Source organism: Amaranthus tricolor, chromosome 1, assembly GCF_026212465.1.
Source record: "Amaranthus tricolor cultivar Red isolate AtriRed21 chromosome 1, ASM2621246v1, whole genome shotgun sequence".
Taxonomy (NCBI): Eukaryota; Viridiplantae; Streptophyta; class Magnoliopsida; order Caryophyllales; family Amaranthaceae; genus Amaranthus; species Amaranthus tricolor.
Genome location: NC_080047.1, coordinates 3,717,057 through 3,735,163, shown reverse-complemented (window position 1 = coordinate 3,735,163; position 18,107 = coordinate 3,717,057). Strand labels below are relative to the sequence as shown.

At 32.0% G+C, this 18,107-nt stretch overlaps 2 protein-coding genes across 4 annotated transcripts; one reads left to right on the top strand and one right to left on the bottom strand.

Moving 5' to 3' along the window:
- Nucleotides 1–2,897: 2,897 nt before the first annotated feature.
- Nucleotides 2,898–7,687, bottom strand: LOC130799536 (disease resistance protein RGA2-like). 3 transcript variants are annotated; one of them, XM_057662658.1, is made up of 4 exons: nt 5,817–7,687; nt 4,045–5,696; nt 3,801–3,852; nt 2,898–3,300 (listed from the first exon to the last, which is right to left on the bottom strand). In XM_057662658.1, the coding sequence occupies exons 1-3, from the start codon at nt 7,495–7,497 to the stop codon at nt 3,820–3,822; spliced, it is 3,366 nt and encodes a 1,121-aa protein (XP_057518641.1). In that variant the 5' UTR covers nt 7,498–7,687; the 3' UTR covers nt 2,898–3,300; nt 3,801–3,819. The 3 variants fall into 3 exon arrangements, with proteins under 3 accessions (XP_057518641.1, XP_057518633.1, XP_057518650.1); XM_057662650.1 differs by having other exon boundaries at nt 4,045–7,687; XM_057662667.1 differs by having other exon boundaries at nt 4,327–7,687.
- A 3,406-nt stretch (nt 7,688–11,093) lies between these two features.
- LOC130815432 (uncharacterized) lies at nt 11,094–12,139 on the top strand. Its single transcript, XM_057681941.1, has 2 exons — nt 11,094–11,737; nt 11,950–12,139. Exon 1 carries the CDS (start codon nt 11,094–11,096, stop codon nt 11,724–11,726), a length of 633 nt encoding a protein of 210 aa, XP_057537924.1. The 3' UTR covers nt 11,727–11,737; nt 11,950–12,139.
- Nucleotides 12,140–18,107: the final 5,968 nt, after the last annotated feature.

The window sequence follows — 18,107 nt, the reverse complement described above, 5'->3', positions numbered from 1 at the left end:
GGTGGTTCTTGTGGCTGCAGATGGATCGTGAGGGAGAAGGGAGTGAGAGAAAGAGAGAAGAGAAGAGAGGGGGAGTGACGGCGTGTGAATTGAATGAGGGAGGGAGTAATACCCACTTAAAACCCTAACTCATCCTATTTATTTAATTTATACACTTATTTATTTATTTGTTTACCTAGGTTCATCTTCTTGAAAGGCCTAACTAGGAAAACTCACATTCGAGTGCTCACACATTTTAATAAAATAATTATTTTCATTCGAACGTCTTTATTTAGAAATCGTAATTGTATTTTTAATATAAATATATGTTAATATTTAAATTCGTATACGAAAGGAGTTTATTAAAACTACTTCTAAATTAATTTACATAATTATAAAATCCCCAAAAGTTATTAAAATATTAATTAATGACGTCAGAAAATCTTAGGGTGTTACAAATACAAAAAATACCTTTTAACGGTCAAGAAAAACATCATCTTTGTTTCCATCTTTTAAAATGAGTAACCTCAAAACTGAAGGGTTTGTTAAGGTGGATGGACAAAGTCATATCTTCGGTAGCCATGTTCTAAAAAAGGTAGAAAATAAATTGTTCTAAAATTGTTGTAAATATCACTACAAAAAACAAGAACAATGCTGCTGAATTTAGCTGAGTCGCGGACTATGTCGCTCTCTTTAAAACATTTACGGTACTACCCAAAATTTGTGCTAGCAAATCTGCACGATCGAATGTCCCCAAGATAAAACAGTCTTCTGTAAAGTACTAGTAGTTTGCACAATACTACTAAACCGATGACACCAAAAATATATGGAGTAATGCTCAATATCTAAATTGGGAATAAAAAGAGAAGATAATTTTTTCTGTGTTGTATATCTTTACAAGCTGCAAGATGACCCTTTATATAGGAAACAAAAGGTCGAAAATGTTCCCAAAACAACACTAATAATTTCCATTTATTATAAGGAAATCAATTCCATTAAAGAGTAAAAACAGTCAACTCATTTAAAGGTTGTAATGGTGCAATTGATTAAAAAATAAAGCAACGGTGCAATTGATTATTAAAGAAAGCAGTAAATTACAAAGCTATTGCAAAACAGCTAGTGTCGAGACCTATCTCAAGTCCAGCCCATTAAAGATTAATGTCTATTTACTGTGTTCTTAACGCCTACTTACGTTATTCTTAATGCTTATTTACCGTATACTTAATGCCTACTTTTAATATCTTAAACGTCTACTTATATTATTCTTAATAATTACTTATAATATTTTGAAAAATATATAATAGACCGACCTAATTAGAGATTATCACTAAAAAAGCGTATCTAAGAATTTGTAATTGCCAAAATCCCACTTTCTTAAAACATGGGTCAAAGCATTTTGACAAATTCAATAAATGTATTAACAACATTAGAAGACCATCTCAAAAAAGAAAAAAACAACATTAGAAGACGAAGGAGATTTGGGAGCGAAGCGGATGACCGATGACGGTAAGAATAGGAAATTAACTTAATAAAGGGTTAAAAAGAAAGGGAATCAAAATTCAAAGGTATTGGTTTGAATCCAACTCAAGACATTTTTTAAAAAAAATATTTGTTCTTCCACTAACAAAATTAAACTGATGGATTTTGAAGGTCTTGGTAGGATGGGAGAGTAGGAGCACTATGGTAATCATACCGAAAAAACTTAAAAATATATCATGATTACTTTTTTATTTTAGATCGAAAATTTTTTCAAGTATTTTGATTCTTTGGGAATGACTAAAAATGGTTTAACTAAATTCATTTATTAATATTTATATTATAATTTTTTTACAATAATCTTTTAATAGATAATCCATATAGTATTTTTGTGTTGATTGATTACAATAGTATAAAATATTTTTAAGTTCTCTATTACTTTTGTGTATATATAATAATTTAAATCGAAATAAATTACATATGTATGAATGAGCACGTGCTTTTATGACGGATTTGGAGTTTTATAGGAGTGGATTCAGAAAAAGATTAAATGATGTTAGCATCGAAATAAAAAACAATTACAAGTAATGTTGTCTTATTAAAACTGAAGTCATTAAAATTAATTAAAAAAATGTCTTTCAAAGTAGAACCAATGTTCATATTCCCAAGTTAAACTATTAGAAGTAATTGTCAGTAAAAAATATCTTCCTAATAAAATTAAAAATTTGTAACAAATAAATAAAAAATAATACCAATTTGTATAAATTGTTGGAAATATAGGTTTTTCAAGGTCTTCACAAAATCTTTTAACAACACATATTAATAATAAGAATATGTAGAACATTTGTATATGAAAAATGTGTTTAGAGTTGAGTTTAGCATGTGGTATGATACGTATTTGTCGTTGCATTAAAAAATTTATTTCCCGACTATCTCAAGTGTAAATAGACGGGGCTTTTCTAAGGTTAACACACCTACTAAAAACAATGTACACTCACTACTTGAGATGTGGAGCAATACCACTCTTGCACATGTGAATAAAAGAAATATAATAGAATAAGAGTTGTGTGTTTGCAAATGAATTAAAACATCATCTATTTATATGGATTTTCTAATAACTCTTTTGCAACCATCATAAAGTATGGTCAAAGAATATAAATTTATTTTATTAAGATTAATTCACACCATAAATGAAAAAAGAGTTATTGGAGAAAGCAATAACCATTTATCCAATATAAATTTGATTCATATTTTAAAAAAATATATTCAGCTAATTAAGTCTTAGTTTGTACATAATTAACAAACAAAAATTCGCAAAATTTTAAACGCAAATTCATCCAATTAATAAACAAAAAATTGTCTCTGCCTAATTCATCCTCACTTTGTATCAAATTATTAATAAATGGGAAAATCAATATATTTTCGAACGAAGATTAGACGTATTTCTTCTGAACCTCTTATTTAACGCAAATTCTCATTTAAGTCGGTTTCACTGTGAGACTGTTATAATAAAAGTAGGCTAAATAGTTCAAGAAAATTATACTACTAATTAATGAACAATGTTGCATAAAAACAATGTATTCTCAGTCTTATAATGATTGGCCTTCTACCATTTATTGATCTCTTTCTTTTCTCATAGAATGACTGGATGAGTCTTTCTCTTTGAAGTTGCACGCCTTCAAGAAATCAAATGGCATTGAAATGCAAGACATAGCAAACAACAACCATTACTCATAGGGCGAATGCTCTTAATTCGATACATCCACAGTCGTACTCTCTAGCTATAGCCTATAGGACGATATCAGAACAATCGTGGTTCAGCACTGTTCTGGTAAAAGATAGTGCCTGCACGCGAAACAAATAAAATCTTAAAATGTGCTGTACATTAGAAAAGAATATGTTACTAGATTTGTCTTGGAGCTTATGTAGATATGAGATGGTACTAGATTTTTCTAACACAACAAATAAGTCATGGAAAATATTTGTAATATTTAAAATCTTAAAATCTGATAAAAATTTAAAAAATTCATATTTTAAACCTACATTTTAAGATGAACTTTTACTAAAATAATAATGAAAAGATTTTCTAACATTGGTCAGAAAAATATTACACAATGTTAATTACTAATTATAATTATAATTATAATTATCTCTACTAAAAGAATAAGCGATGAATCCCAACTAAAAAAATGATAGTAGGTATAAATTGTCTATTATAACAATCGATTATGATAATAGATTTAAAATATAATTATCTCTGCAAAAGAAATAAATGACAAATCTGGTTAATAGGGGATGGGAACCGAAATGAATTGTCCATTGGAAGTTTCAGTTAGTTTGTTTACCTGGAACTTTGCTCGCAATTTAAACACTAGTATAAATTGTATTATTATATACCTGTCGAATAAATTTAAAAATGTTAGAAGTATTAAGAAGAATATGAATAACATGATATGAAGTGATGATGACTATTAATTAATTAGAAATAAGCTTCTTCAACAAGTATGAACTTGAAAGTATGATGAACCAATAAATTTCACTCAAAAATTGAAAGCATAAGAGTAATTAAAAAGTGCAGAATATAATAACTCGAATTTTAATATTGGAGATGTGTTGGATATTGGGCCAGTCTGCACCACTTGGCTCCTTGCATCTTGCGTTAAGTTCCGCTGAATTACTTATCAAACTAAGTTGTTGCAAAGAGGTGAGATGGCGCATCACTTCTGACATTGATTTCAAATTCTTACAATTTTTAATTTTAAGGGATTGGAGTGAAGTCAAGTGGCGCATCCCATTTGGCAGCTTCTTTAGCTTTGGGAGATCATCTAATTTCAAATCACGAAGAGAAGAAAGGAATCTCCAAGGTGTCACCTCCTTTCTAATCTCTCCTTCATCTCCATGCTTGTTGCTGTTATTGTTATCTTCTTCTTCTTCTTCAACATCCTCCAACTCCAACTCATGGTTATGACTCAAACAGAGGGTCTCCAAGGCAGTGCAATAGTCCCAAAATCCTTCCCATGACAATCTCTTTAATTTCCAGCAATAATTAATATCAAGAGAGCGAACAAAGCATAGGCGGTCACTTTGGAACACCTTCCCACTTGGAAAACTCTCTGTAATCTTGTAAAAGGATATGCTTAGATGAGAAAGGCGATGGAAAGACACAAAATTAAAATATCCAGCGTCATCTATCACTGATCTTCTATTAATTGAATCATGACATGTTGAGAAAAGATTTGCATCACTACTCCATCCAATCTTATATTCGCTGAATGCTCCATTCGTCTTCAAATTTATATAATCTAGATTTGGACACCGAGGAATGGCTGTCAAAAAAGGACATTTACATATTCCCAGTTGAGTAAGTCGAGGGAATGAATATGTATTGAAATGCATTCCTGTTGTCGTGAACTGATTATATTGAGCTTCCACCTTCCCTAAATCTGATTCTGATGTTGTCTTCCACCACCTCTTTAATTTTGGCAGATCTTCTAGCCAAAGCCGTTCAAGGGATGGAAAGAATACCAACTCCTCTGTATTTCCCGATGCCGTAGGAGCCCCATCTTCACTAATATCACTACTTTGCACAAATTTCAGGTCCCTCAATCCAAACAACGTAAGGAATTTCAAATGGCGTAAATGATGCAATGGTGGAAGATGCTCTAACCTTAAAATCCCCTCCAAGTATATCTTTGAGAGATTATGGCAGGATTCCAAGCCTTGTAACGATACCTTTGCATTAGTATTCTCCTCACTATCATCGTTGTCATCTCGCCAAATAATCTTGATTTTCCTGAGATGCTTGCTCAACAGATTTCCACATATCTTAGCTTCAAATGCATCACACCTGACAAATTTCCTAACCAAAATTTGCAGAATGTCAGCATGATTCGTAAAATTTTCCAAATCTTCAAGCTTTCCAACACAACCTGACCCCCATGTAGAAGTCTTTCTTTTTCCGCTGATTACAAACCCTGTTAACTTATGCAAGGATGTCATTTTATTCATCCCTGGAGGCATATATCTCAAACTTCTGCAGTTAAATATGTCCAAGTCCCTGAGATTAACTAATTTGCTCAAGTCTCTTGGCAATGTATTCAGTCCCGAACAACCATGTAGCTTCAATGTTTGCAGGTTGTAAAGCTTAGTAATGGATTCCGGCAACATGTTGAGGTCTTCATTATATGAGAGGTCAAGATATCTTAGATGTATCAATTGACCAATCATACTCGGGACTTTCTCTAAAAACATACAACGCAAGTCTAAGACTCTTAAATATCTCACTTCTGATAACAATAGATTTATTCTTGAACATAAAGTAAGAAATTTGCTAGAAGGAAAGGAAGAGAAATCATTATTACTTAAAAGCGAACGCATTCGTTTCATCTTGTTGAAAGAACTAACAATATCATCACTTCCTTCGATTGTATTACGATCAAGAAAAGAGTGACGAGTTTTCTCATTAAAATGATTTGTGCTGTTGTTGGATGACAAGATTTCAGTGCCTGCAACTTCTTTAGCAACATCGTGGATCAAATCATGCATTTTGCATGATTTAATTCCACCATATGAATCTTTTTCAACATCTTGGAAGAAGCACCGTTGCAATAGATGGTTGAAATATTCATCACCAGCATCCTCAAGACTCTGTCCATCCAAAGGCATAACAAAACCTAGTGCCATCCACATATGAATCAAATCATCCTTCATAATCTTGTAATCCTTGGGAAAAACAGCACAATACTTGAAGCAGCTCTTCAAATGAAACGGAAGATGATAATAACTGATTTTCAACACAGGTAGTATTCCATTATCATCTTGTTTTATGTTTACCAAATCAGTGTTCTTTATATATTCCCATGTACGTGTATCTTGACGTCGAAGAAGACTTCCAACAACCCGTATGGCAAGTGGAACATTTTTGCACTTGCAAATAATCTCTTTCCCGATTTTAACCAAATCGTCTTCATTTTGATTGTTCTCACCTTCAAATGCAATTCTTTCAAACAACTTCCAAGAGTCATCTTCAGAGAGGCCTCCCAGCTCATGAATCTTACGGCTTCCTACAATATTCGCCACCCTATTAGAGCGAGTAGTCACTAGAATTTTGCTACCGCTCCCACCTTTTTCCAACAAAACACTCAAATCATCCCATTTACAGTAGTCTTCGTTCCAAATATCATCCAAAACGAGGAGATATTTCTTCCCATTAAGTACTTCCCCGAGACTGCTCTGGAGTCTGTCCATACTTAGCATATTCAGTTCTTTCTCATCTTTCCTTGCCGCTGCAATGATTTGCTGAAGAAGGGCACCAACATTGAAATCATCAGAAACACAAACCCACATTCTCAAAGGGAATTCAGTCTGGATTATTGCATCATTATAAACTAATTGGGCAAGACTAGTTTTACCCAGCCCTCCAATTCCAACAATGCTAATAACGGATACATTTTTCTCAACAGAAGTGCTGCTGAGTAGCATGTCAATGACTTTCTTCTTGTCGTCTTCTCTGCCTATAATATCACTTTCACTACAGAGAGAGTGAGTCTCCCTGGGGTCATGTCTCACCATCCGCCACGTCTCAAGAGTTACCGACTTTCTCGGAACAACCTCATGTTGATGATCTTTAACGATCTTATCCAAGATCTTCCTGATGTTTTTCATCTCTTTAGACCAAATGTAAGCAGAATAGAGCTGATTAGAGCTAGAAAAGAAAAGACATAGCTCTCTGCTGACTTTGTTGGAGGACATGAGATTCTTGCGACATTTAACAGTAGCAATCTCATCAAATAAGTCGTCAGCTTTGTAAAGAGCATCGTTAAGCCTCTGGAGTCTGTAACGTTCAAGATCACTGCGACGCTGTTGCTGATGAAGCTCTTCTTGATCAGCACCAAGAAGCACAGCCTGAATAGTGGAAATGGTTTCCTTGAGTTTTACAAGCTGAGATTCAACACCCAATATGGAATCAATTTCCCTCCAAATTGGTGAACCCAGCGTGGCTAAGATAGTTTGAACCAATTGAAGACCTCCAGAAACATCCATCTCCCCCTTAGAATGGGTTTTTTTCTTTTTATTTAAATTTTGGTATTGTCTAGAGTAAGAATACAAATTCTGGGCAATGGAATATGCAGGTTCAGAAAATTCTGGGATATGATGAGTAAATTTGGGCAGTGAATATAAAGTATTATAAGGCTAACATATTTTGTTGGACTTGCACTCTTTTGCTACGAAATTTATAAAACCACTACTATTATTTTTTCCTATGAAAAATAAAAGCAAAATGTCCAATCAATTACTGGTAACTTGTACTAGCCAGTAGCCATTAGGTGTATTTGCGTGTTGATGTTCGAAGTAAACAAAATTTATAACACCACTACTATTATTTTGTCCTATGAAAAATAAATGCAAAATGTCCAATCAATTAATGAATGATAACAACAAATTAATGAAGTTTTGTCCTATTTGTACTAGCCATTAGTTGTATTGGGTGTTGAAGTTTCAAAGGTAACAACAAATTAATGAATGATAGAAAAGTACTACCTATTTTCATCGGTTGGTTCAAGATTCAATTTTCATGTAAATCAAGGAAAAAGAAAATTAAGTTTTAAAAGTAAAAGGAAATAAAAAAATATATAGATAAGATGACAAAAATAAAATAAATATATAGATGGGAATTAAAAATACAGTGTGGATGTTTATTTCTAAAATAAAAATAATAAAATTGATGGACTACTTATCCTTTGATAATACACAGATCAGTTTTTCTCCGTTCTAAATTACTAACATCATTAGAAATATTACACTTTCCATTCATTATTCTTAAATTGAGATTAATTTTTAAATTATAAGTTAAAACATAGTTAATTGAGATCTTATTTAATTCGTTTAAATAAAAAGATTAAATTATACATGATTAGAGATATTAAGAAATTATATGAAAAAAGTCAAAAAGTTATAAAAGACTTTAGCATTATTAGTATTTTTAATTCTTAATAGTCCTTCAATTCACTTCTAGTGTTCCATTTACTTTATACATTCTATTCAATGCACTTATTTAATATTTAATATCTCTAATTGTATATAATTAAAAATTATGGAAAGTTGATATAAATAATCCTTGCATCAAGACGAATCAAACAAGATCTCATTTGGCTATGCTTTAACTTATAGATTAATAATAAAATATAAATTAAAAATAAGAGATAAATAGTGTTCAAAAGGCAAATAACACATTAGTAGAGAATTTGAGGGGTATTATTGTAGTATGACTAAAATGTCATTCCATGGTTAGGTGGGAATACGATATGCCAATTTTTCCAAGTGCCATCATGCCATGTACGATATGACTAAAGTGGAGAATTAAAAATGACTGTAATGCCCAAATGATCAAGTCCATAGTACCCGAATTTAGCAAATTTTAATCTTCATAATCTCTATCATAATTCATATAGTGATTTGTGATATTAAGTATTTCCTAATAAAATATTAAAATGACACCACCAATTTAGAAATTTTTGATGTCCACATAACGGAAATGGAAAATTTGGAGGAATGGGTGTCAATTTGCAATTGCAAGGACTAAATTTTAAATCATAAAAATTGAGTATTTAGAAAATTAAATGTGTAAATAATTAAATTGTGTAAATAGGATTATAAATGAGAGAAAATATATGAATAAGAATTAAATAAAATGTAGAAAATATTACCCAAAATAAAAATAGTAGTACAAAAGAAAAATCTCACATGAAAAAGACATTATATATATATATATATATATATATATATATATATATATATATATATATATATATATATATATATATATAAATAACCTCTTAAAAAATTAAGGCATCAAGACATTGCTTATGGTACTTGTTAGGACCGAGAAAAACTATCTGATAACCGAAAATTCGATGATTCAATTCGAATGTGAGGATATCCAATTCGAAGTTATACTTCGGATCAGATATCCGATTCAAAAATTCTCAGATACGAATTCGAATATTAATCTTTGTGGTTCGAATACCCTAATATTTGACATTTTTTTATAGTCGAATATCGGATATTAGCATATTATAAGTAAATTCGGATATCTGATATACATAAGAATAAAAATATATTTTTAAACAAAACATTTTGACAAAATTCAAATGTTGGATAGTGGATATTTCAGATATTCGATTGGAATTTTCAACTTATCCTCATTGACGTCGGATATTGGATATCTTGGACATCCAATCCAAACATTGTCGGATATCATATTTTCAAATATCCAAGTCGAACCAAATCGGATATCCGATTAACAGCATGTTTTAGATCGGATATCCGATTATGCTCACCCCTAGTACTCGTGTGCTAGAGAGTCTAGCCAAGTAGAAACACCCTAGTTATCAAATTTATCGGAATAAAAAACACAATAAACGTCTTTATACAAGTGCTAACCTTAGCTAAATATAACATATTTCTCCTACGGGTCTAAATAAGGGTTTGGCTTTTTCAAGGTTTGGTCTAAATTTAATGAAAAATATAGGAATATAAATTTGGATTTTATGAACTTCAATTTAAAATCTATTCAAACTGGATTCAAAATAATCATCCTTATATAAAATTCATCAATACTTTTAAATTTACATCACACAAACTACATCAGATGACAGAGCATATTTGACAGATGACTTTCTAATTGATTTTCAATAAGCCATAAGGTTGTGATTTGGAAACAAACATTTCATTTCAAATTATAGATTTCAATTACGAAAATATTAATGCAGAATTTGAGGATAACAAGATTTGGAAAGACATTCTCAAATCCCCATCTTTAAGCACTTTTATAACAATGATGGATTTGACTCAAATCCAAATTTGATATTTTTTATTTGCCAAACCCAATTTGAGTCAAATTTATATTTTCAAATGAAATTATTATTCTCAAATCCAAATTTTGGTTAGGAAATTTGTCAGGCATGATGCATTTGAAGCTAAGATATGTGGAAATCTGTTGAGCAAGCATCTCAGGGAAATCGAGATTATTTGGCGAGATGACAACGATGATGACGATGATAGTGAGGAGAATACTAATGCAAAGGTATTGTTACAAGGCCTGGAATCCTGCCATAATCTCTCAAAGATATACTTGGTGGGGATTTTAAGGTTAGAGCATCTTCCACCGTTGCATCATTTTCGCCATTTGAAATTCCTTGCGTTGTTTGGATTGAGGAACTTGAAATATGCAGACAAATGTAACATTAGTGAAGATGGGGCTCCTACGGCATCTGGAAATACAGAGGAGTTGGTATTCTTTCCATCCCTTGAAGAGCTTCGGCTGAAAGATCTGCCAAAATTAAAGGGGTGGTGGAAGACAACATCAGAATCAGATTCAGGGAAGGTGGAAGCTCAATATAATCAGTTCACGACAACAGGAATGCATTTCAATACATATTCATTCCCTCGACTTACTTACCTGGTAATATGTAAATGTCCTTTTTTGACAGCCATTCCTCGGTGTCCAAATGTAGAACTTATAAGTTTGAGGAATTTTAATGGAGCAATGCAATATGCGATTAGATGGAGTAGTGATGCAAATCTTTTCTCATCACGTAATGATTCAGTTAATGGAAGATTGAGGGAAGTAGAGATAGATGACGCTGGATATCTTAATTTTGTGCCTTTGGAATCTTTCCATCGCCTTTTCATCTAAGGATATCCTATGCATAGAGTTTGGAAATTATAGAGATACAGAGAGTTTGCTAAGAGGGAAGGTGTTCCAAAGTGACCGCTTATGCTTTGTACGCTCTCTTGATATTAGTTTTTGCCCGAAATTAAAGAGATTGTCATGGGAAGGATTTTGGGACCATTGCACTGCCTTGGAGACACTCTGTTTGATGAATAACCATGAGTTGGAGTTGGAGGATGATGAAGAAGAAGAAGAAGAGAACAATAACAACAACAGGCATGGAGATGAAGAAGAGATTAGAAAGGAGGTGACACCTTGGAGATTCCTTTCTCATCCTCTTCGTAATTTGGAATTAGATGATCTCCCAAAGCTAAAGAAGCTGCCAAATGGGATGCGCCACTTGACTTCACTCCAATCCCTTGAAATTAGAGATTGTAAGAATTTGAAATCAATGTCAGAAGTAATGCGCCATCTCACCTCTTTGCAACAACTTAGTTTGATAAGCAACTCAGCGGAACTTAACGCAAGATGCAAGGAGCCAAGTGGTGCAGACTGGCCCAATATCCAACACATTGAGCTTATTAGTCTTCAGTTTTGATTCAAATTGAGGTTATTGTTCTTCTGCCTTTAATTTTTTAGTGAAATTTATTAATTCATCATACTTATAAGTTCATACATATGTTGTTGGAAGAAGCTTGTTTCTAATTAATAGTCATCATCGCTTGATTATATGTTGTTTATCTTCTTCTTAATACTCCTGACATTTTCATTGCATATTTTTTTAATTTTTCTTACTTTCAATTCTCCTTGTTCGACGACAGGTATTTGATAAAGATTTTACAGAACAATTGAAACGTTTGTTATGAGAATTAAATCATCGGCAAAGCTCCAGCCTCCAGGTAAGAAGTCGTTGTGCGATAGAGTGTTTTACTCGTCCCGTTTTTATAAAGTCTTGATAATTTAATAAATAAATTTAATAGGGGAAGGGGAAGGGAAGGAGAAGGGAGCCGGCAAAAGCAGAGGGAAAAGGGGAAATGGGAGATAATGATTTGTAGTTTTTAGTATTATGTTTATCATTTAAGAATATATATATATATATATATATATATATATATATATATATATATATATATTTAAAAAAATTAACCTCTTAAAAAATTGAGGCATCAAGACATTGCTTATGGTACTTGTTAGGACTGAGAAAAACTATCTGATAACCGAAAATTCGATGATTCAATTCGAATGTGAGGATATCCAATTCGAAGTTATACTTCGGATCAGATATCCAATCAAAAATTCTGATATCAGATACGAATTCGAATATTAATCTTTGTCGTTCGAATACCCTAATATCTGACATTTTTTTATAGTCGAATATCGGATATTAGCATATTATAAGTAAATTCGGATATCTGATATACATAAGAATAAAAATATATTTTTAAACAAAACATTTTGACAAAATTCAAATGTTGGCTAGTGGATATTTCAGATATTCGATTGGAATTTTCAACTTATCCTCACTGACATCGGATATTGGATATCTTGGACATCCAATCCAAACATTGTCGGATATCATATTTTCAAATATCCAAGTCGAACCAAATCGGATATCAAATATCCGATTGACAATATGTTTTAGATCGGATATCCGATTATGCTCACCCCTAGAACTCGTGTGCTAGAGTCTAGCCAAGTAGAAACACCCTAGTTATCAAATTTATCAGAATAAAAAACACAATAAACGTCTTTATACAAGTGCTAACCTTAGCTAAATATAACATATTTCTCCTACGGGTCTAAATAAGGGTTTGACTTTTTCAAGGTTCGGTCTAAATTTAATGAAAAATATAGGAATATAAATTTGGATTTTACGAACTTCAATTTAAAATTTATTCAAACTTGATTCAAAATAATCATCCTTATATAAAATTCACCAATACTTTTAAATTTACATCACACAAACTACATCAGATGACAGAGCATATTGGACAGATGACTTTCTAATTGATTTTTAATAAGCCATAAGGTTGCGATTTGGAAACAAACATTTCATTTCAAATTATAAATTTCAATTATGAAAATATTAATGCAGAATTTGAGGATGACAAAAATTGGAAAGTCATTCTCATATCCCCATCTTTAAGCACTTTTATAACAATGATGGATTTGATTCAAATCCAAATTTGATATTTTTTATTTGCCAAACCCAATTTGAGTCAAATTTATATTTTCAAATAAAATCATTATTGCCAAACATAGCATAAAAGAAATTTGAAAAATAACTTTAAAACTAATGGAAAAACCAACTTTCTATCATCCATGCACATATGTTACCAATATTCAACAGTTACTATTTGGATTTTCAATTGTTTAAAATGTTTTTTTTTTCTTTGGTTTTGTGTCGTATGTAAATTTTGTGGTCAATCTAACACTTTACAAAATTTTGTTTTCCTAGGATGATCCAAGATTCTGATATTGTTATTGTTTAAAATTTTGCAAATATATGCTCTTTAATATAAATAGCATCTGGATAATCCATTCCAACTCAGTAGTAGAGAGGACAAAGGATGACAATTAATTAACAACACAAGGATCTCTGGTAGGTTGTTATTGCTAAGGCCTAACATCTGTTAACCAATCTAATTACGAACTACACCAGAAAAGTGATTACTCGATAAATCTATGAAGTTCATGTTCTTGAGCCCCTTACTTTTCGGGGAATTTTATCAACTACTATACGCTTATCTTCAACTCTTAAATTGTAATTGGATGTGACCCAAGTAGTTTTCAATTTTGTGGCCAATATAAGACGCTAGTCCACTAATAAACTGAGTAAGCAAGGATAGGTTGAATCTTGATAAGCTAAATACTAAAGACTTCAATTTTTTGGATTAATTTTTGCCCTCAAAAAAATTGAGTTTTATTTACTATGAGCTAAATTGCTATCTGACATAACAATTTGTCTTACACTGTAAATGGCTAAATTTATCTTAGATTATAAATAGCTAATTCAAATTAGCATCTTCACTTCCAATTATCAGCTGCAGGTATAACAAAAATAATCATCAGCCTATCCATTTTGATAGGGTACCACAATACAAAAGTCAACTAATCCTAAAGATGGGATTGGCCAATATATATACATTTCATAAACCATCCAATCACATTTACTTAAAATTTTCCAAACTAAAGGATATAAATCCATCTATAATCTATAATACCCATTAATATACTCACTCAGATGAGTAATTATAAGCTACAATGTGGCCTGTGGGTATCCTTATGACTTATGAAGCTTCCACAACTAGACTGCAGCCATGAAATCCTAAATTAAATGCTACATCAAAAGATTTTCAATCACTCTTAAGAGTCTCAGTCTCAACTCTCGAGCCATTCATATGCACTTATGTTGCAGAGTAATATGGCTTATGAAAACTTGTCGATAATACTCTTAATTATTGTTCATTGAATTTAAAACATCTACTTAATCCTACATACACCAAGTATTGAGATACCTAACCTTGTTGAAACAGTCCAAACCGGTGTAAACAATATAATAATAATGTCTACAAAGCACAGCGGAAGACTTATAGAAGTCTGGGCTGAATCCGACCTGTGGCTCGATAGCCACAGCAACCAATATCAGAGTATTTAAAAACTTTACAAAATTGTAATACAATTACTTACAACCCAGTGATAAACTAAGTTAATACATTATAAAATATCTATTTTTTTTAAAAGACATGATTTGTTAAAATATCATTATAAGTTAACCTTCCGGAAACGATGTCCTCGCTATCGCAACACATGACACATAAATGAGCAGCACATCCATCAGCACTAAAGATGGCAACCTGAAAGTGGATCTATCTCCTGTGAGAGATAGGCCCTATAAAATAAAACTGTCAACAATTGCATTGTTGAGTAATCCAATAAACTACTACAAACATTTATAAACATTATTTTATCCAAATTAAAACTCTTTTAAAAGACCGTTAGGCATCGACATAATACGGCAATGAACCTTTAGTTCATAACGAATCAAAACACAGCTATAACTTTACAAGTTAATAGCGTAAATCAAAATGCGGCTATTACTTTACAAGTCAATAGCAAAACAATACGACAAATGACAAACATGATATCATTTGCAAAACAAACAAAACTTTATGTACTGAACGTATTTATTCAAAACTCGTATTGAATCAATAATTTAACAGCACTTTAAAACGTGGGAATATATGGACCGTCAGGAAGTAGGCTTGATCTAAATCTTGAGAACACGGGTGATCGTCATCACCGAAAATACGGTTCTTGCAAGAACGAAACGGGATCGGGGGCTCGAAACCGATCTGAATAACCATTACCTATTATCAAGCTATAGGATTTCATAATAATCCGGATATAAATATATTTTGCCAATTTCCAAAAACGGACATTTCTCAATGTCGAACATTTCAATATAAAACAAAACAATAATTCAATTGATTTTCTTTGAAATCAACAATCATACCTCATCTTCATAATACATTATTTCAAGACTCGTATTTTATAAGTTAGTAACATACAAAGCATGCTTTTGTAATCTCTTTAAATAAATACAATATTTAAGAGTTCATAAATAAAAACATATGAACATTCAAAACATAAGGACTAGGAGCAAGGTCAAGCAAAGTCAAAATCCAACTTTTCGAACACCAATAAATATACGATTTTGCTCAAATATCAATATTAGTAATACCACACCTTATAAAACATAACTTGAACTTTGAAATACTTGAATTAAATTTAAAAGATAGGATAGTAGTTTGATTGTAGATTACCTTTCTACGCCATGAATAACAATCAATAATTAAAATACCAATCAATTCATATGTTCCCAAATTTATACTTGAACCAAACACTCATTTTATTCAATTAAGATCCATAACCCAACAATACCAATCCAAAAAGGGAAAACAATAAACTTAAGTTAATCTCAATTACTCAATAAAACCTTAAATCTCCAGTTTATTTATACTTCCTAATCCCACATAATAAATTCCATTTTAGTACCATAACAGGACACTTGTTAATAATTTGGTCATAACCCTCTCATACAAACTCATTTTGGGGCGATTCAAGTGCCCACACGACCATGACTCAAAGCTCTACAAATCTCATGAAGACACCAAAATCCTAAAACGACTCTAACTACTTCAAAAACAGCAACACAAATTCGGACAGAATAAAACGGAACCTCGTTGTCGATTTTCATGACAGTCTACTAGTATTTTGGACATAACTTCCTCATACGAATTCATCTCGGGGCGATTCAAGTGCCCACACGATCGCGACTCAAAGATCTACAAATCTCAAGCAGACATAAGAGCCCAAAAACAATCAGAACCATCCCAAAATAGCCAAAACAGAATGTTCAGATTATGAACTAAAATTCCAGAATTCCAAATACTCAATTTGATACTAGAACTCAAATAACCCAAATAACCAATACTAATCAACACTAGCAAGAATCCAATTACTAATTAAACTCATATACTCTAATTAAATTCAAGTTGATAACCAAATTGAATCCACAACCCAAATTGAATCCACGACCCAAATTGAATCCACATACCAAACTACTTTAAAACATTCAATTAATACTTAAATAAAATAGTTTGTGGATTACCTCAATCACCATTGAAGGAAGAGGAAGGAGTGTATGGTGGTGTGGTGACACAAGTCAACCCAAGGGACCCGGTGGTGGTCCTGGGCCTAGACGCCTGCTGCTGCCGTGGAAACAACCACAAAACGTGGCTGCTGCTGCTTGGGGAGGAGGAGTGTGTTTGCGGGTGGCTAGTATGGAGGCGTGGCCTGGTGGAGCTGGGGTTGCTACTGGACTGTGAGGGAGATGGAGAATGAGCGAGTCCAGTGTGAGGGAGGAAGAGAAATAGATGAGTATAAGGGTTTATAATTAAGGAGTTACCGTAATGAGTCATGAATTACGTGGCGAAATTACGGTGACTCAACTTCATACTCATACTCACGAAAATATGAGATGGGTAATACACCCATATTTTTCGTCGTATAATTTATTTTTTCAATACTTTATTTAAATTTATTTTTATAAAGATAAGATAGTAATCAATTAATAAAATATAATCAAAATACACTTTTGTCGAAGTATTCTTTATATAAATTTTATACATTAAATAAAATATACCTCTTTCTTGAAAATATTAACAAATGAAATACTTGAGTCAATATTATCAAAATAATAATATTATTACTCGAATTAACTTACTTAATAACCCCAATCAGCTTAATAAATTTATAATTAAGCTTTATTAAATGTAGTCTATTTCTCTTGTATACCCTCAATTATTATTATTAACTCAAAATGCCTTAAAAACAGTCGGAAAATAATGTGCATAGTATTCGAGGTTAAGTAACCTGAATTCCCGATACCCAGAGTACACAAAGTTAAATAATAATTTAGGGTATTTTAAGTCAATCAACAATAGTTACAAGTATTCTTTACAAATTTTTCTGTGGCATATAGATCATTCATATGAGTCAAGTGGCGCGTCCCATTTTAGATTTGGGAGATCATATAATTCCAAATTACAAAGAGAAGAAAGGAATCTCCAAGGTGTCACCTCCTTTCTAATCTCTCTTTCATCTTCATGCCTGTTGCTGTTATTGTTCTCTTCTTCTTCATCATCCTCCAACTCCAACTCATGGAGATTCTTCAAACAGAGGGTCTCCAAGGCAGTGCAATACTCCCAAAATCCTTCCCATGACAATCTTTTTAATTTCGTGCAAAAAATAATATCAAGAGAGCGAACAAAGCATATGCGGTCACTTTGGAACACCTTCCGTCTTGGCAAACTCTCTGTATTCTCGTTAAAGGATATCCTTAGATGAGAATGGCTATGGGAAGATTCCAAAGGCACAAAATTTAGATATCCAGCGTCATCTATCACTACTTCCT